The sequence below is a fragment of the Aotus nancymaae genome, unplaced genomic scaffold (genome assembly GCF_030222135.1).
Source record: "Aotus nancymaae isolate 86718 unplaced genomic scaffold, 86718_ANA_hifiasm-v0.15.2.pri h1tg000036l, whole genome shotgun sequence".
Lineage (NCBI taxonomy): Eukaryota > Metazoa > Chordata > Mammalia > Primates > Aotidae > Aotus > Aotus nancymaae.
This window is the reverse complement of record NW_026988450.1, coordinates 18,566,436-18,587,733: the sequence shown is the minus strand read 5'-3', so window position 1 is coordinate 18,587,733 and position 21,298 is coordinate 18,566,436. Positions and strand designations below refer to the sequence as shown.

General features: G+C 35.6%; 1 protein-coding gene across 1 annotated transcript in view; it reads right to left on the bottom strand.

Annotated features, from left to right (window-relative positions):
• Positions 1-21,298, bottom strand: part of PREX2 (phosphatidylinositol-3,4,5-trisphosphate dependent Rac exchange factor 2) — a 290,449-nt gene that overhangs the window by 162,418 nt on the left and 106,733 nt on the right. Inside the window, 5 exon segments of the mRNA XM_012463660.2 lie at positions 1,789-1,861; positions 6,652-6,727; positions 9,349-9,398; positions 10,065-10,168; positions 18,326-18,426. Coding sequence (XP_012319083.2) covers positions 1,789-1,861; positions 6,652-6,727; positions 9,349-9,398; positions 10,065-10,168; positions 18,326-18,426 — 404 coding nt within the window.

Below are 21,298 nucleotides of genomic sequence, written 5' to 3'. Positions count from 1 at the left end.
CAGTTATTTGGGTTCATTATTTTTACAGAGTTCCAACAAATAATTGTTGACTGGATGAATGCCTTTATTGATCTTTGGATGAAAGACTGGCTGGCAACATGAGTTAACAAATGAAACTATCAACCTCAAGTTTAAAAAACAACAGAAGCTATAACTAGCAACAGAAGTGATCATCTATTTTATTGTTATTATTTTTTTATTTTTGTAAAGGTGGGATCTTGCTATGTTGCCCAGGCTGGCCTCCAACTCCTGGGCTCAAGCAATCCTCCCATCTTGGCCTCCCAAAGTGCTGAGACTACAGGCATGAGCCACTGTGCCTAGCCGAGAATCTATTTTAGATTGACTTAATGATCTAAGCAGTTTCCCAAAGCTCACACAGTGTTTCTGCTACAGCTGTTTTCTTCCACCAAATTGTCTTTCAAAAGGAGCAAGATAAGGTATAATAAAGCCAGGCATGAGCCACACTATTCATGCTTTACTGACAGATTTTTGTATGAAAAATTTTTCATGTAACTCATTATTTTATAATAAACGCTTAGATAAAATTACTGTATGTTGGTGCTTTAAAGAAAAAAAAATGGAAATGTTTTTTGCAGGTTTTCAGCTTGATATTATAGGGTTAATCCCCTAACATGCTTTAATTTCTTCCATTCATGGTTTGTTCTTCAAGGACCAATATTTCTCTAGACAACTCATAGTGTGACCTGGAGATAGGGAAACAGGATGGAATTTCCCCCCAAAAAATAATAACCAAGGATGCTCTCAAAATCACTGTAACCTTTGCTGTACTTCGTTCTTCATAAAAATGCAACAATATTTTTAAAGTAATTTCAAAATATTTTGACAAACAGATACAAGTGCTATCAAATATATATTTATAAGCATATTATATTAACAATTAAAAAGAGGCCGGCATGGTGGCTCATGCCTATAATCCTAGCACTTTGGAAGGCTGAGGTAGGCAAATTACTTGAGGTCAGGAATTCAGGACCAGCCTGGCTTGGTGAAACTCCATCTCTAACGAAAAATACAAAAATTAGTTAGATGTGGTGGCGTGCACCTGTAGTCCCAGCTACTCCAAAGGCTGAGGTGGAAGAATCGCTTTAACCCACGAGGCAGAGGTTGTAGTGAGCTGAGATCATGCCACTGCACTCTAGCCTGGGTGATAGAGTGTCTCAAAAAAAAAGAGAGAGAGAGACTGTTTGGATTTATGGATTCTATAAGATGTTACAAAGAGGAAAAACTTACTCTCATTACTCTGATAAATCTTAGAATTTTATTTAAAAATTAACATTTAATGATAAAAGATAATTTTCTCCTAAAGATCTATAATTTTGTTCTCTGAGGTAATTTTAAAACCATTTTTCTTAAAAATAACAGTAAATAGTCAATCACATATGCTGTCATTTAATTATGCTAATTGATACTAGACTTCAAAATAAAATCATAAGTCTAATCTGAAATAGTTTCAAAGAGGTTTATGAGCTTAAAAACAAAACAAAACATAAAAACTTCTAGCTCAAGTCATTGCTCTTCTAGAATCAGCACAGGCTAGAGAAATAGGATAGAAGTCATGGCAATTGGTAGATAACAGCAATTAGACCTAGGAGTGGCACCAGCAGTGAAACCGAATGCAGTTGTGGTGACCCAACCTGAACCCATGGTAAGACCCAGACAGTCTGGCTGGCTCGTCTCTAAACGACCTCACAGCAGCACTGGGTGTTCCAGTATCCTAAGAACCAAAATAATGAAATATATCTGTAAGCTTCCAGAGTAAAAAATCCCTACCATGATGCATAAATCCATTGTCGCAGAGTCCAACACCAAATATCATTGCCTCTTCTCTGGTGCGGCAATCTCCCTGTTAACCGAAAAAGCACTGTGAGAGTTAATAGGTAACTAAAGGCTTTGTGGCAGCTTTGCTGTATTTAACATTCCCAACACCAAATTCAGACAAAGCTTCCCTTACAAAGCATGCATTGCTTTATAAGACAGGATGCATCTAATTGTTACAAAACATTCAATTTATTATGAAAACATTTTCTTTTGACATTAAATAAAACAAATACTTAATATTTCTTGAGATAAAATATACTTTATTAAACACAAAAACATGTAAGTAACAAAAATGTATTGCTACCATAAATGATGCCCTTCTGTTATTTCTTAGATTTTGTATTCCAATTATGCAACAGGGAAACATCCTGTGCATTGACAACACACTAATTAAGCAATCATTATATATGACCTCAGTCACTAACTCTTCCCTTCCACCAAATGGCCTTGCCCTGTAAGGACCCCTGAAGAAACCTATTAATCTAGGATGACTTGTAAGACCTTATGAGTAAATCATTTGGCTGAGCTAGCAAATACAAGCTTCTCTTTCATTATTTTGCCAGGAAAAAATCAGATCATCTAACTGAATCCAACAAAACGGTCCAAAGCAACCTTTCTCTTTTGTTTTTTTATTTAGAAAACACCTATTTTATTCCTTTAAGTATGGATCCATGTATATGAACATGCATTTATCTCTCTCTCCCTCTCTCTCTCTGTGTGTGTATCTGTGTAACCTTAGAGTTGTATTGTTACAGTTTAAGAAGCTTTTTTCTCATGTATTATCTTATTTTTCCCCAGTCCTATCTTTTAGCGCTTAGGTATTTTACCAAATCTATTCTCTCCTCTCTGGCTTCTATTCCATCTCTATTGTCAATACCCTCATATGGTGTTTCTTAATCTCTTTTCTAAATTACCATGATTTTTTTCTAGACTCTTTCTAAAATATGCTGTTATAAAATTAAACTTTAAAAAAAAAAAAAAAAGATGGAATCTCCTTCTGTTGCTTAGGCCGGCATGCAGTGGCACGATCTCAGCTCACTGCAATGTTCACCTCCCGGGTTCAAGCAATTCTCCTGCCTCAGCCTCCCGAATAGCTGGGATTACAGGCATGCGCCACCATGCCCGGCAATTTGTGTATTTTTAGTAGAGAAGGGCTTTCACCATGTTGGCCAGGCTGGTCTCAAACTCCTAACCTCAGGTGATCCAACTGCCTTGGCCTCCCAAAGTGCTGGGATTACAGGCATGAGCCACTGTGTCCAGCTAGAATTAAATGAAATTTTTTACACAGAAAGCTCAGTTCCAAAACTTTAAACAGACTGTTCTTTTAGAATCATAATGTATCAAAATTCTCTGTTGGGCTTTTAAAACTTCCATACCTTGGTTTTATGCTACTTCTCCAGCTTCACTCTCCACAGCTCAATACCTTATCTCTTGCTGTAGTCAGTTTGGCCTCCCTGCTGCTGCCTGAAGTCTGTGCTCATTCTTACTCTTCTTTTTACTCATAGCTGCAATGCCCTTCTCTTTACCCTCCTCTCACTCACTTTCTACTTGTCTATAAAGGACAAAAATAATGGTCCCACCTCATTCTGTGATAGCTCCAATCCTCACTAATCCTCCTAAGAACTACCAAAACACTTATAATCTGTAACTTCAGACTCTGCATCTGGCCCTCTTCAAAAATCAAGCTGTTTTGTCATTTTTATGCATTCCTTCAAAAGATACCTATTTTCTCTACATATTGCATCAAGTAATAGAAAAATATTAAACCACTCAAGCACAAAATACTTCCATGCCCTGAAGTAATTCAAATCTAGGGTAGGATTTGGTCATTAAAAGGGAAATAACTTACTAATATCCAATTTAATCCATATTTCCAATCAGGCAGATATACTTGGATATCTGGGACCACAAAAAGTGATCTGAGCCTAGGCTAGAGGATCTGGCAAGGCTTCTTAGGGGAGATGATGCTGGAGCAGAGTCTTAGAGGATACATGAAAATTAGCCCAATTGACCAATATCACTTGAAGGCAGAAATCATGCCTGCTTCCTGCTTTGTTTATTCTATCATCAAAGCACTTGCTTGAATGTTAAATTTACAAGAAAAGCTTGTTTAATAATCACTGACATTTGATTGCTTTATTTGATTAATTATTCAAATGAAACACTGACCAGACTAATATTACTGAACATACTGGTGTAAAAAGCATAGCCTAAAATGTCCTGGTTTTCCTATGCCTTTTTAAAATCCTACTTGTGCCATTTGGACCTGGTGAGCATTTAGAACACATGATGTGAAGAAGCAAGGCATTCTTTAATTATAAACTAAGAGTGATCCATACCCAAATCGCAATGTACAGGAATCGAATGATGTTTTATAGATACATTAATGCACATGCCGAATAAGAATTTAACATTGTGAAATAGAGTATTTTCTTCTAAACTATTATACTATAATAGAAGCAGCACAACAGTAAATGAAAAATGTATTCAGAAGAACACAACACTCATTTTGTTTTCCAAGATGACATCACACAATATGTTGCAGAATAAGAGAAAAACTGTAGGATCTAGTATATACTCCAATCATAGTAGAGCTAGTAGTTTTACTCTGTGCTCTAAAACTGTCCAAATCAATTCAGTGTCTCAGTCAATACTGAAAATTCAGTATTATCATGTCAGAGTCTTGGTAGAAAGATACCCTTGTTTTAAAAACAAAAACTCTTCTTCATATCAGATTAGGAAATTTAACCTTGGTCTCTTATCCTTCCATATTTCTGCTTTTTTCAAGGCAGCCTATGTGGTCCTAATCTGAAGTTAAGCAATCAGAGTTGATTATGTTGATAGTTACATTTGGATGTTTTACAATATCAGAGTCATAAAGTTTCGATGATAGAAAAAAGACAGCATGTACAGCTATTCCAGTAAGCAGTAAATAGTTGTAAAATCTAAAATCCAGAAAGATTGAGTGATTTGTCTAAGTTTACATAACAAGTTACTAGCAGAGCTGGCATCAGACACTAGGTTGTGTGAGTCCCAGCCAATGCAATTTCTATTACGCACAATTTCTGCAGACATTGTCATAACAAACCACTAAGAAGAACTGAAGAAAAAAAATTGTGGCCAGGCATAGTAGCTCACATCTGTAATGTCAGCCCTTTGGGAGGCTGAAGCAGGTAGATCACTTGAGATCAGGAGTTCCAGCCACCTGGTCAACATGGTGAAACCCTTTTCTACTGAAAAAACAAAAATTAGCCAGGTGTGGTGGTGTGCACCTATAATCCCAGCTACTCGAGAAACTGAGGCAGAATTGCTTGAACCCGGGAGGCAGAAGTTGCAGTGAGCCGAGATTGCGCCACTGTGCTCCAGCCCAGGCAACAGAGTGATATTCGTCTAAAAAAAAAATGCAAAAACTTGGTTGTCTTTGAGCACTTTAATCTATTCTTCTACTGTTAACTCTTGGAAAGTAAAAGTGCCAAAAAAAAGTCGTTAACTGATTTCCTGAGTTAGAACCTTAAAGGTTTACTCAGCATCAGCTTTTGTGTCAAATAGATTTTCTTTAAGTTTCTTATGTAATCAACACATCATACAAGTTCACAAGAATTCTAGGACTGTATAATTTCTAAGTGAAAGTCCAACTCCAATAATTATTATATAGAAATCAATTCGAATGATACACATTGACCACAGTATTATGAAAGGCTCTAATGTTAGGAAAGCCACTGAAAATATAAATTGATGTTTTATTTAAAGGTAACTGTTTAGTTTCATCTAAAATCTTAACTTCTAAATGTAATAAATGTAAGTGCTATAAAATATAAAAATAGGTGGTCTTGAACAGCCTAAAAATAATATTAACTAATATAAATTATCAAAATGTATGTGTACAGATGAACTAAATGTAGATTATTAATAACTGAAATAAAAAATAAACATTTTATGACAAACTAGCAAATGTTATCTACTTGAAACAAAGAAAGCAAGCCACTCTTTAAGAAAAAGTGAAGCTGTGTATGACATTGAATCACATAGCTAAACGTAATGACTTGCATTTTGACCAAGCAATATCCCCTCTCCCAAAATAGTAAGTTCAGTTAAAGTGAGTATCAGTTTTTTTCATCTTTTCTTTAATCAGTGAAATACATTTTATCATTTACTACTTGATCTAGTACAATAAAACATTTCAATATTTGAATACCAACATTTAAACTTTTGAATATTTGAATAATTTATAGGTGAAGGTCTGTTATAATGGACTAGATGCTCTAAGTTGTTTTACTTATAAGTAAATGACATTTTCTCAATTCTAGCTGTCAGCATCTAAATCCTGAGAAGCAGGGCAACAATAACAACAATAAATTCCTTTCTTTTTTAAAATAGATACCGTAGACATTGAAGCTCGTATTATGAAAGCACAATTATTTTCTAACAAGGAAAAATGCACAGGGAGATTGGAATAACTTGCTAGCATTAATAAACAGATACTTTAAAACAAAGTGTAAAAACATGCAAAAAACATTAGTAGATGAGCATAGCTACTCTTCAGATTCTAAAATTAGTATTTTTTGATGGATCTCAGCTGATATCTTAAAAATAGGAGCATCTTGCTCTTGAGAGACAGGATAACTTAAAAATGAAGTTTGATATCTCTAAAGTCAAATTACCTAGGTTCAAATCCTAACTCTGCTTCCTATTAGCTGTATGTATTTCTTTTTCAAAACACATGCTGCAGTGAAGAAGAGGAAAAGTACCTAATCACGTGCTCAAAGTTTAAAGCAGCAGCAAGTGAAACTCAGCAACTTCTATTTATCTATTTACCTGTGCGATTAACCAGTCTATTAGTTTGTTGGCCATGACCACAGATTTGTAAGTCCTTAAATGGTAATCTTTATCTCTATAAAGGAAAAAAACAAAACAAAACAAGACATTAAGCAAAGAGATATGTGAGCACAAGAAAACATTTTCATTTAGTATCAGTATGAAACAGAAAAGTTTATCATTGTAACCTGAGTTAATTGCCCAAAAACATGCAAAGAAGTTTATGAAGCATATAGAATACCTGAAAAATCCTCCACCAGCTTATACCAAGGGAAGAGACCCACAATGTTACCCAAACAGGACACCTCTTCTTTTACATTTTCTTATATCCAAATAGATTATTACTGCTATATTATCTGGTAATAATCTAGCTAGAAATATAGTAAGTCCACACGTAACATTGTAGATAGGTTCTTGGAAACTGTGACTTTAAGTGAAATGAAATACTGGATGCTGTAGGAACTTAACTCTTGTTTATATCAATTAGCCTATGGCAAAATTGGTTTCATGATATAACATTTCACTTAAAGTTGGAGGTTCCAAGAAGCTACTGATGACATGAAGAACTTACAATACAGTATCATATTAATATAATAATAATAAAATAAAATTTATTCTCTTTAAATCACAACAGATTATACTAAAAATCTCAAAATCTGGAGACGAACAAACATCTTTTATTCCTGTTCCTGAATGATCCAGAAAGGCTGGATTTGCACTACAGTATTATTCACACAGCTCTGCTGTAGTGGAAAACCAGCAGGTCTGTCCTGAAGTAGATACATTGAGAACTTGTTATTTTTTTCTTTCTAATCAGGTCATGGACATAGTGATATAACATCCCCAGGGTACCAAGAGGATCAACTGGCTCTCCACCTCAGACTTTCCATTCAGTAGATTTCCCAGAACTGAGAGATCATTCAAAGTTCTGTTAGGTACCAACCAAATTTCATGATCAGAACTGAATGCCCAAGGGCAGAAATCTGTCTGGATCATAAGAGAATGAAAATGTGGCAGTCTTTATAAAATGTCAAAAATTCCAAACTGCAAAAGACTTGAAGTGACTAATAATTACTAGCTTTACTCATTGTTCTTTGAATCTGTCTCCATGTTTCTGTCACCTCATCACACATTTCATCTTGGTTTCTATAAGCATAGTAAGAAGAAAAAGCATAGTCTATTAGAGACCACATGTGAATCTGTGGTTCTTCCTGCTAAGTAATTTTTTCTCCTTATAAGCTGAGTTAACACATATTAAAAGAATGACTATAATACATTCCGTCTTATGGGTTTTTTCCCATAAATTTTCTCTTGACAACTCAAAAACAATTGTCATTTCTAGCCAAAGAAAAATTTCTTATCAGCTCTTACAGATGAAGCTTTCTTGATAAGAAATCTCATATGGCTAAAATGTATTTTCAGAACACACTTTTGCTCATATAAAATCTACATATACACCAGTTACATGATGTATTAACATTATTGTTTTCTCTTAGTTTAGCAGAAAAGAATTTTTAAGAACCCAATTGCTATTGAGTTTAGTACTTAATATTAAGTTATCCAAAATATTTACAGATTCTGTGACAGAATTATGGCAGAGCCAACAAATGTTTATTCTTCTTCACCTTCTTCCACTTTGTGAAGCCTACTTGTGAAAGTAGATAGGACACTTTCAGGATTGTGAATAAGATCCTGTTTCCTCCTCCAGGATCTGCAAACGGTGTGTTCTCTATGCAGTATAAAGTGGGCATTCCAATATACTTAACAACATCTGGAATCTTTATCGTTTTAAGCTCTGCATTTTCTTGGAATTACAAACCAAAGCGAAAAACAGAAACACTAAACATTTGGATTTTATAGCCAAGATTGAAAAGCATTTTTATTTATTCTGAAAATGGTACATGCATATTTTGTTGTGGACTATGATTTAGTCAGTAAACTCCAAACAATATTTGACCATTTGAAATTAGTTTAACATTCTATCAGTTAAGTTATATCAGTGTATATTGCAAATGTACAATTTCCTGAAGATCTACTTGGTTAGTAATCATAATGCAGACCTCAAAGTTTTCTATTGTCTTTCTAAAGAGATAAACCAAAAATTAATCCTGATTCCTCTTTTAAAGCAAGTGTGTCTCTTCAGAAGGAAAAACATGATAAAGAATAAAATTATAAATTTATACTTATTAACCTCAAAATAATTCTTAATTTTCAAGTACAAAATCTTTTCTTGGGAAAAAAGATTATGAGGTGGAAAAATTATAAAATAAAATACATAGCCAATATTTGATTATACAATTTAACTTAAAAAGTTAATATACAAGTAATAATAGTGGCAATTATGTAAACATTATTTCCAAATCCTCTCCCTATCAATCAACTTTTATTTATTAAATATTAGCAGAAAGTGGACTATTTCAAGTATGTAATTTACTATGAACTAATGGCAAAATAATTTTAGAAATCATAATAAAGAGTGGTATATTAGAGTGGAATAAGGAGTGGAAAATTAGAATCTTAGGAAAATATAGGGATATTTTACAACAAATCATTCCTTAAAATAATATTTTAAAGTAAAATTTTCACTTTTGGAAGAAAAACAAAATAAGCTAACAAGTTCTAGCTGAATAATATTTACCTAAAACACAGTACAAATATTTCCATTTAAGTTTCCCAGAACTTAAAAACCAGACTCACCTTATCACTGGAGTAAAGAGACTATGAAGACGACAATATAATCTTACACCCTACATAAAATAAAGATATATCCAAAGAGAGTGAGATCACCCAAGGGACATGTCAATGAAATTTTGAAGTAACAAATTAATTCACTGTCAATATTTTCAAATCATTACAAAATCTCAACCAATTTAAAAATTATTCAAATGTCACGATATATCATAAAAATAATATGATTTAAATTATTAAAGAATAGGATTAAATTGTGCTACAAATTCCTCATATATATGACATACGCATATACAAAGTTTTTTCCAAATTAATTTTCTTAAAATATAAAATTTCTAACATAAATTAAACAAAGATACCAACACAGTAATACATCTATACTACTTGTTCATCATATATCAATAAAGTATCATCAACTGTACAAAAAACGTGGCTTTACATTTATTTTACATATTTGTATTTCTTTATTCAAGTATTTTGAAGACATGTTGCTGTGTGTAAAAGAGTTTTTAATGTCTGTAACCTTGTGAGTGATACAGCAGTACTACTGTCATTTAGAATTAGGTAAAGAATGAAGAAACAATCGAATATTAGAATTCTTGTATATATAGTGGAAGGATTTTCTAAACTAGAAAAATATTTTATGTTTCTCAACTGCCTTTTATCTTCCTGAAGAATGGCAACATGCATTCTACTATCGAAGAGGTTGTGGGACAGGTCATTACCTTTGAAATCACGTCCTGCATCTCATTTCTGGGATAAAACGTTCCATCGTCATAGCGAAATCTATATAACATCTGTTCTGGTTTGAATTGATGTTTATCGGTAACTAAGAACATAGAAACAATATATTAAAATAATGATATTCTAAAAGGGGGCAGACAAACAACAAATAAATTTATTAAATACGTATTTCCAAATACTAAAACTTTTAGTTTTACAAAAAGTGTTTGTTTTTACAACACAGCAATACCAATCCAGTATTTTAACAGCAAGATTCATATTTTATTTAAAATATTAATTTACATATAATGATTTGAGAAATAAATAGAAGTTTGCAACATTCAGCTAGCATAATATATGTATTTATATATGCACATTAGTATATAGTATGTATAAAGGTATACAAAGTATGCACATTTATATAAATATATGATTTTGTATTTTCTGTTTCTTCACAATGTTACAAAGCCAAGCAAAAAGTGCCCTTTAAAGAGCAGATACTCAAACTAGCGCATTGTGATTTGAATCTCAGCCCTACAAATAAATGTTAGCATGTATCTGTTTTATCACACTGTGATCAGGCCAAGACCACACATACACCAATCTTGACATTTATCCTGTGTTTGGACCTCCAGAGTAGCTAAAATAATTTAGTATCTAACCGATTCCAAATTGTAACTGTTCTTACATTAAGAATTGCTTTTTCACATGTCAGTCAATTTTTTTTCTCATTGAAAAACAAGAGTGTTCATTACCATCCTCAAGATAAGACTTTCATATTCCCAGGACCTGATGGCATCACTGGTGAATTCTACCAAATATTTAAAGAAGAATTAATACCAGTCCTTCTCAGACTCTTCCAAAAATAAAAGAGAAAGGAACACTTCCAAAACTCATTTTACTAGGCCAGATATGAATACTACAAGAAAAGAAAATTACAGACCAATATCACTGATGAACATGGATGCCAAAATCCTAAATAAAATACTATCAAATCAAGTTCAACTGCACAATAAAATTATCATATACCATGATCAAGTGGGATTTATCTTTGAGAACCAAGGGTCGTGCAACATATGCAAATGAATAATTACAATGCATCACATTAAAAAATAAAAGACAAAAATCACATGATGTTCTCAACAGATACAGAAAAAGCATTAGTCAAAATTCAACATCCTTTCATAATGAAAACTCTCAATAAATTTGCTATAGATGAAATGCACCTCAACATAATAAAGGTTATATATGACAAGCCCACATCCAACATAATACTCAATGATCAAAAGCTGAAAGCTTTTTCTCTAGAACAAGACAAGGATGCCTACTTTCTCTACTTCCATTTAACATAGTACTGGAAGTCCTAGCCAGAGCAATCAGGGGAGAAAAAGAAATAAAAGACATTCAATTGGAAAGAAGTAAAATTGTCTCTATTTGTAGATGTCATGATCTGATATATAGAAAACCATATAAATTCCATCAAAAACTAATTCAGTAAACTTGCAAGACACAAGGACAACATTATAAAAATCAGTAGCCTCTCCATATGTTAACAATGTACTATGGAAAAAAGAAATTAAGAAAAGTGATCTCATTTGAAATAGAATAAAAAAATAAAATATAACAGGAATAACATAAGAAGGTGAAAGATCTGTACACTGAAAACTATAAACCACTGATGAAATAAATTAAAGAAAACACAAATAAATGGTAAGAAATCCCATACTCATGGAAGGAAAGAATTAATATTGTTAAAATATCCCTGCTACTCAAAGCCGTCTACAGATTCAATGTGATTTCTATCAAGATTCCAATTGCATTTTTCACAGAAATACAGAAAACAATCCTAAAATCTGTGTGGAAGCACAAAAGACCCACAATAGCCAAAGCAACCTTGAGCAAAAGGAACAAAGCTGAAGGCATGAGATTACTGACTTCAAACTCTACTACAAAGCCACAGTAATAAAAGCAGCATGGTACTGGCATAAAAGCAGACACATAGACCAATGGAACAGAATAGAGGTCAGATCCCAGAAATAAATTCACAGATTTATGGTCAATTGATCTTCCACAAAGGTGCCAAGAATACACCATGCAGAAAGACAGCCTCTTCAATAAATAATGTTGAGAAAACTGGGTAACTACATGCAAAATAATTAAATGGGACCCCTTATCTCACACCAAATATAAAAATAAACTCAAAATGTACTAAAGATTTAAACACATGATGTAACACTGTAAAACTACTAGAAGAAAAGATGAGGGAAAAGGTTCTTGACATTTGTCTTGGCAATAATTTTTTGGAGAGGACCCCAAAAGCACAGGCGACAAAAGCAAAAATAGACAAATTAAAATAGTCAAATGCAATTGCATCAAACTAAAAACCGCATGCACAGCAATTGAAAGAATCAATAAAATTAAGAGACAATCTATGGAGTGGTAAAAATCTTTGTAAAACATAGATCCAATAGGAGGCAAATATTCCAAACATATAAGAAATTAATTCAATGTAATACCAAAAATACAAATAACCCATTTAAAAATGGGTGAAGAACCTAAAAAAAAATACTTCTCAAAAAAAGAAATAAAGATGGCCAACAGGCCATCTTTATGTGAAAAGTTGCTCAACATCTCTAATCATCAGGGAAATGCAAATCAAAACTACAGTGAGATAAAACCTCACACTTCTTAGGATAGCTATCATCAAAAAGACAGAAGTGTTGGTGAGGATATGGCAAAAAGGAAACCCTTGTATACTGTTGGTGGAGATGTAAATTCATTTAGCCATTATGGAAAACAGTATGGAAGTTCCTCAAAAAGCTTAAAATAGAACTACCATATGATCCAGCAATTTTACTTCTGTTTAATTCAAAGGAAATAAATCAGTGTGTCAAAGAGCTATCTGAACCCTCATGTTCACTGCAGCATTACTCACAATAGCAAGACAAGTCACCCTAAGTTTCCATGTGGCTGAGTGGGTAGAGAAAATATGATATAATGTATTACATACTTGAAAATTGCTAAAAGAGTAAATCTCAAATGTTCTCACCACAGAAAAGTGATAACTATTTGAGGTAGTTAATATACTAATTAGCTTGATTGTGGTGATCACTTTGCAATTTACACATATTTCAAAACATCATGTTGTACACCATTAATATTTGTCAATTATACCTCTATAAAGTTGGGAGATAAGGGAGGGAATCTCCTACTAAATCTCTAAGTTTTCTCTTTTTCAGGCTACGTTGTTTTATACACAGTCTAATAAAAAAAAGTCTGTTTTAGAAAGTAAAAACCTCAAATTAAAAGTCAAAGAGTTTATATTTAAATATTTTCTTTACAGGGAATGTAACATTTCTAGAAGAGATAATTTGCTGCAATGAGCTATACTTTTATAATTAGATGAAAGACTTTGACCACCTTTATTTTTGCCAGAAATGTTGAAAGAGGAAAGAAAGTCGTCAGAATTCTCGTTAACAACATTTGATGCATCCAGAAGAAAATCAAGAGTTGGTAATACACACAGATAAATACACACATACATTTGTGAAGTTTCAGCTCTTTTACCCCAGCCTATCCAAATGTTCTGCTTGGCTTATGGCCACAAAATTGTTTAAAAAAAAAAAAAGATATATAGTCAATACCATTTCTGCTTTTTGGTATCTTTTTCCCCAAGCCAAGTCATACGTAAAAAATTCTTTATGAAAAAAATATAAAAACATGAGAAATACTGTGAAACTCTACAGTATGTTTTAAGATCAGAATTTATTTCTCCTGTACAATCTACCTACTCTCATTTTTATACCTTAATATTTATTAAAATAAATTGTCTTGATATTTCAAAATTCATGAAGTTGAATCCAAATGTTTTTGCCAGAATGAAACAAGCGGTAGTCTAACCTCTTCAACATGGAGAGGTTAGCTGCAAGGCAAATGCTTGTGCCCTTGATAATGAACCTTGGGTTAACCTGCAACTCTTAGCTGTTGCCTTAGAAAAACCCTGAACTGTTCTGCATTCAAATCTACTCTCCCAACTTCTCTACCATCAAAAATGGGTGCATTAACTACAGCTTAGGTCTTCTAGTGAAGAAAGTTGCTAAATGCGATCTTTTAAATCATTGTGTGAGAGAACCAGGTATGTACTGCAAATGTTTAACAATTGGCTCTCTAAGTGTTGAAGGTGGGTGGAATAGAGGAGAAGTTCTGACTTGTAGAATTTGCCAATTTCTACTGTATAAATATTCCCACTCTGACCAACTTCAAGCTTCCAACCTAAAGGCACTGAATATGGAGTTAAAGGTGCAGTGCCACGCATTACACAGTATTTCCACCGTACACAAACAATAGACATAAATAACCTCAAGGGCATAGATAAGAGTAAACATTGTAAAATAATGAGAAAGTGATACATTTTAAGAATGTTTTACAGGTCCCATATGGTGGCTCATGCCTGTAATCCCAGCACTTTGGGAGGCTGAGGTGGAAGGATTACTTGAGCCCAGCAGTTCAAGACCAACCTGGGCAACATAGTAAGACCTCATCTCTACAAATTTAAAAAAGAAAAAAAAATTAGCCACACATGGTGGCATGCACCTGTGGTCCCAGCTACTCATGAAGCTAAGGTAGGAAGATGGCTTGAGTCCAGGAGGTTGAGGCTGCAGTGAGCCATGATCACACCACTGCACTCCAGCCTGGGCAACAAAGCAAGACCCTCCCTCCCAACCCCCTAAAATAGAATGTTTTACCCTTTTTGCAATATAAAGTTATGTACTTATATGTTTATATAATTTAATTATTAGTAATTGTTAGTTTATAAACTAACCAGCCTACAAAATGTATTTAATTATCAGCTCTCAGGAGCCTGTATGAACCAACTTCATCACATCATGGGATATAACAAATATTAATAAGAAATGAGGTCTCTGAATTCTCACATAAACATTCCTACTGCAAAGAGTAGCACCAGACAAGATACATATTGTCAGCATACCACAGAGAAAGCATACGCTGCCTCAACCCTAGAGTTCCTGCTATAGCAGGCTTTGCTGATGATGAAGTTCTCAATCAGATTTGCAATGTGAATAACACCAGTAACAGTCAACTTCTTCTTTGCTTGCTCTCTTTAAAACAGATGGTTCATTCAACTTTATTTTGGGAATTCTATTTTCACCAAAATGCAGCTGGAACCACATGCCAATGATACTAGCACATTTGGCTCATGTCTCTTCATTCTAATAGAATTACTCTATTAATGATAAATCGCATAATATGCTCTCTTACCCCTAGTTTGCATGTCAACATGAACCAGCAACTTTATTTCTTAGTAGTTTAAGTCTGTCTTTTTACTCTGCCCATCAAGGAAACCCGGCTGCTCTCATACTTCCTTTTAGAAAGGCAGAAATAGACTAGGATAGGATGGGAGAACTCATTTCTGCAGGAAATATTGGGAAGAAAAGCTAGCTCATTTTCCACTGGTTAACACTAGCTACTGTAACAAACAAACCTCCTCAATATAGTGACTTATGTTGTAGAAGCTAATTTTTCATTGAGGTAAGATCCAACCAGTGGTGGAGGACGGAGTTATGGGGCTCTCCCCATGCAGGACCTGGAGTCTGACAGAGGCCCAGCCATCCCTAGTGCAGGACTCCCCGGGTCACCTTGTGTTTTGTGTTTTTGTCTAATAGCCTGTACACTTCCTTTGCGCATCACCTTTGTGGACATGTCCTTGGCTGCAACTCAATTTCACCACCTCCCCTTCCTTGACTGCAAGGAAAACTAAGAAGTGCAATGTATGCATACCCATGACAAACAAAAGCTAAACCAATTTGGTAAACAACTAATCAATTTTTGCCACTGAGGCACAGTTCCCTGGTCAATATAAGATCTATGCAAATCTATTAAAGTCAGGGTAACTATTATATATACTTGTTACCATTTTATAATGTTAGTATGTAATAGTCATAATGTTATTTTTCCTTCTAAGTTTTTAAATGATGCTTTTAGCCCACCAGATGCTAAAAGCAGCCATATAATGCTTTTAGATGTTTTAATGATGCTAATGAAACAAGCACAAAATCATATACAATTTATAAGTGTCATCTGTTCACTCAAAATTTAATTATTCATTCATTCAGCAAATATTTAGTGAGAACCTGTATGGGCTGGGAATGCCAGGCATTTGCTATGTAATAACAAATGAGGCTTTTGTTTGAACGGTGCTTATATTTTTATTGGAGGCCAGGTAAGGGATAGGGAGATAAAGAGATAATAAACAAAGACACAAGTAAAACAACCTAATAATTTCAGAGTGATAAGTGCATGAAAAAAGATTTCAAAGTAAAAAAAAAATAGGACATTGGGGTTCTAAAAGTGAAAGGGTCATGGAAGACATGAGTCATATATACAAGAATTTTTGTCTTTTCATTCACTGCTCTATCTCTAGCAGGTAGAAAGGCTCCTGGCATATATGAGGAATTAATAAATAACTGTGGAATGAGAAAAGCAGAAGTGAAGGTCCTAAATAGGAAGTCATGTTGGCGTATTGAAGGAAGAGACAGAAGGTCAGGGTGGCCACAGTGCAACAAGTCAGGTACAAATCGAGGTTTCAGGCTCTGAGAGGAAGTCAGGGGCCCTATCACATCAGACCTTGTAGGGCATGTAATAGGTCTGAACTTTTCTTTACATTTGACTGGAAGCGATTAGATGGTTATAGATGGAAAAATGCTTTGATCATATCCGCATTTTTACAGGTCTCTTCGGCTATGACCTGGAGAGTATACTACGGGAGTGGAGAAAGGTGGAAGCAAGGGAGGAAAGGATGGTGACTAGAAAGAAGTAGGGATGCTGGAAGGGAGAGAATTCATCATTTGGGCACTTATTTTGCTGGTAGAGCTCACAGAGCTTGACGGCATGAGGGAGAGAAAGGAATTAAAGATGATACCTAGCTGGGTGGATGGTGGTACCATCATGTAGGTGACAGGAGTGTGGTGAGGAAAGATGGGAAGGATGTGGTTTATCTGCACAGCACTCTAAGAAAGGAAATGAACATCAAAATGCTATGGCCAAATATCCATGTTTGTTAACAAGTCACTGGTTTTTCTTCTCCCCCACAGTTTACCTTAGAAATTCTTTAAGCTTTTTTCCTGGGTCCCATTAACACTGCTTTCGTGGTTTTTGTCTGTTTGTTGTCAGTGTTTCCAGGGATGTAGTACTCTCTTGAAATGATTCCCAAATATATGGTTTACCCCATTTCTATCCTGAGCTTCAAACCAAGTTGACAACCACTTTCTGGCCACTCCCCACTGGCTGTCTCACATAGTCCATAGCAAAGCCTGCATCTTCTCTTTCAACCCTGCTCTTCCTCCTGAATTAACTATCTCAGTCATTCAGAGAAGAAGGCTCAGAATACTCTAATCTCTCTCTTCATTCTTCACCCTCCACATCCAAATAGTTATCAAATATGCTGTTTCAGCTTCGCCAGTACCTCCCCAGTGGAAATGGTCTTTTCATGCCCACGGACACAGACCTGCCGAAGCCCTTGTCCTGCCACTCCTGGGTGCAGCAGGGTCCCCTGAGGGGCCTGGTGCTCTGCAGTCTTGAACCTCTCCACTGCAGGCTCCATGCTGCTGCATCTCATAGCTGTGGACCCAAGTTCTGATCATGGCTCTGCTTAAAGCCATTCCTCAACTCCTGGCCCCCTTCAGTATAAGCCCACATGCCACAGCAGGAAACTTCAGATCTTCTGGAATCCAGGCTCTGCCTGCCTTTCTTGCCATACCTCCCCTCACCAGTATGTTCATCCATGGACCCATGTGAGGCTCTGTGCTGGTGCACAAAGAAGCCACCACAAATTTGCCCGCCACCGTGCCAGAGTGCTATTGTTTCCTCCAAGTGGAATGCCCTTCTGCCCTGCTGTCACTGGCAGAGTTCTATTCATTCCGCAACGCCCAGCATCACCATCGTGTCCTGTCCTCCATGAAGCACTCCCAAACACTCCAATTACTATAGAACTAACCATCCCTTCCTCCACAATCCCACTTCTCTATTTGCTAATGCTTGCCTGTATTACAGCTCTTCAGTCTAAGGTTAACAAATACAGCCCCATAAAGCCACACTCCCTGAAACACTGTTCTACACATATTAGGTACTGAGAATGTTGTTAAAAAAAAATGAGAAACCTGTAATGTGGAAATTATAAACTAAACTGATGAATGGGATTAAGATACACATGGTGAATAAATGGAATAAATAAGTAATTAATTACCATGGTGGATGATTCCATTTTCCAATAATGCTTGTCCCAAGTGTACGCCTTCCTCAGGCCTGTGAATCTCTCCAATTTCTAACAGCCATGACACAAATTCGCTGCAACAGAAAGCCAGTGAAAAAGCTAAATGCTTAATTTTTTCCCCAGAAAGTCTTTCTATGCCATGCAGTCATGAAGCAACTATGAAAGGAATCTCAAAATATAAAGGAATATTTTCAATGCACTTCAAAAGATTTTTTTTTACATATATAAGGCCTACAGTCATTTAAATTGAACTCTATTCTAGAAAACCCATGTCTGCACATTCATCCATTACTAAACTATACTTAAACTATTCAACTTGTTGAGGCCTCTAATAAACACAAAGTAAAAATTTTAGAGTAGCTTTAATTAAAAGGTTACCATTAACATAAAGGCAAATGTGGGACTGAAGGATTGCAGCAGATCCTAAAGCTAGCTAAAGTCGGAACTGAATAGAATAGTAATAGCTTAATATAAAGAGCTCAACTGTCTTTAATGTGGCTTCCCAGGCATAAACAACCAGTGAGTTTAAAGATTCAAGAAGGAAGAACAAATAAAACCACATGTACCATGTGGTAGGTAGGAGTCTACAGAAATCCTCTCATTGCCCTCCCACCCCACCAAGATTCCCTCCCCTTCATTTTTCAGTTAAATACTAATCTAGGTATTGCTCTGAAGGGATTTTTGCATATGTAATTAAAACCTCAAGTCAGTAGACTTTAAAATATGTAAATTATCCCAGTGGGCCTGACTCAGTAAGTGGAATCCTTTGAAGCAGAGTTTTCTCAGGCTAGTGGCACGAGAGGAAGTCAGAGAAATTAAACCCATGAGAAGGATTCAATGTGCCACTGCCAGCTCTGAAGATGGAGAGGACCTGGTACCAAGACATGCAGCCTGCAGAAGCTGAGAGCAACCCTTAGCTGACAGCAAGGAAGCAAAGACTTCATTCACAACCTCAAGGAGCTGAATCCTGCCAACAACCTGAATAAGCTTGAAAGTGAACCTCCCCCCAGAACCTCAAGATAAGAGTCCCATCTGGCCAGCACCTTGATTTTGGGGTTGTGAAACCCTAAGCAGAACCCAGTTGAGCTCTCTTGGACTCCTGACTAACGTTGTTTTAAGCTGCTAAGTACATATTCATTCGTTATACAACAATAGAAAGCTAGTGCACACCGAAGGACATAGAAAAGTTTTACTACATTGTTTTGAAAATGTTAAATTACTTGGCAAATTCATTATTGTATCTAAACTGTCATCTATAAGGAATACTCCAGCACAGAAGCATCCATCAGAACTGTCTACCACACACTGCTGCAGCTGTGAAGGCCACAGTGGATTATAGCTTACATCTGTCACCATTGCAGGGCAGCCCCAGGCCTCAGAGATAAGAAGGATGATGTTTGTATCACTTAGGAGAGCCTCAGCTATGTAGCAATTTTTTAAAAAAGGTCACGTGGTTCAATTAAGAGAACATTAAATATAGAGACATTTTGTTCTCACTCATAGGCCGGTGTTGAACAATGAGAACACATGGACACAGGGAGGGGAGCATCACACACTGAGGTCTTTCGGGGGGAACCAGGGGAGGGACGGGGGGATGGGGAGTTGGGGAGGGATAACATGGGGAGAAATGCCAGATATAGGTGATGGGGAGGAAGGCAGTAAACCACATTGCCATGTATGCACCTATGCAACAATCCTGCATGTTCTTCACATGTACCTCAAAACCTAAAACTCAATAAAATATTTTTAAAAAAAACACTGTGTTGCTCATGTTTTAAAAGTCTAACATTTGAACTTTTATATAAACTGAATTTGTTGTAGACTGGTTTTCTTTTTTGGCCAGAGAAACAAAGCTATGGACTGCATCAGGAAATTATTTCTCCATTAATTTCAAAAACAAAAGCAAGAAAAATAGCTAATGTCAAATAATTGAGGGATATAAAATTCTAAAAGTGGGTTGTCTAGACTACAAATATAAGGCAGAAAAAGTTGATAAATATTTTTATTCTTTTATTACACAAGAACCATTCCCACCGTTAGTTTCCTATTGCTGCATAACAAATTCAAAAGAAAATATCAGAAAAGGTGAAGGAAAGTGTAGTGGTTAATATCATGTAGTTGCCATAAGACAACTGGGATTCAAATCCTGTTTCCGCTTCCACTACCTGTTCGACTAGGAGTTTATGAATTCAGCTTTTTAAACCTCAGCTTCTTCATCATTAACATAGAGATAATATTAAGAATGTCAGGCTGGGTGCAGTGGCTCACGTCTGTAATCCCAGCACTTTGGGAGGCCAATGCAGGTAGATCATTCGAGGTCAGGAGTTTGAGACCAGCCTGGCCAATATGGTAAAGCCCTATCTCTATTAAAAATATAAAAATTAGCCAGGTGTGGTGGCACATGCCTATAATCCCAGCTACTAGGGAGGCTGAGGCAGGAGAACCCAGGAGGCAGAGGTTGCAGCAAGCCAAGATCATGCCACTGCACTCCAGCCTGGGCGACAGAGCAAGACTCCAACTTAAAAAAAAAAGAAAAAAGAAAAAAAAAAGAATGTCAGTGTCACAGTGCAGCCAAAGGATTAAATGAGATGACAGATGTCAGAAACTCAGCATGGGGCCTGCGCATAGTGAGCTTTACTAACTCGTGACTGACAAGTGAGTTGAGATGGTTGCTATGTAGCTAAGGCATAATTCTCTATTCTGCTGGCACTAGATTCCTGAAAATATCAAATTAAAATGAGGAAAAAGCCAATTTAAATATTGCTATAAGTTGGAAATATTTTGAAGAGTGAGAAGTCAAGAGTAAAGGAACCCAGTGAGTAGCTTTATCATTGGACCTACTCAGGGAACGGAGAGATTCCATCAACACTCTGCTAAAGGACATTGATCCACTCAGAAATGACCTTACTTGCCCTGTAAGCAGCAACAGTGTGCTGTGATGGAAAA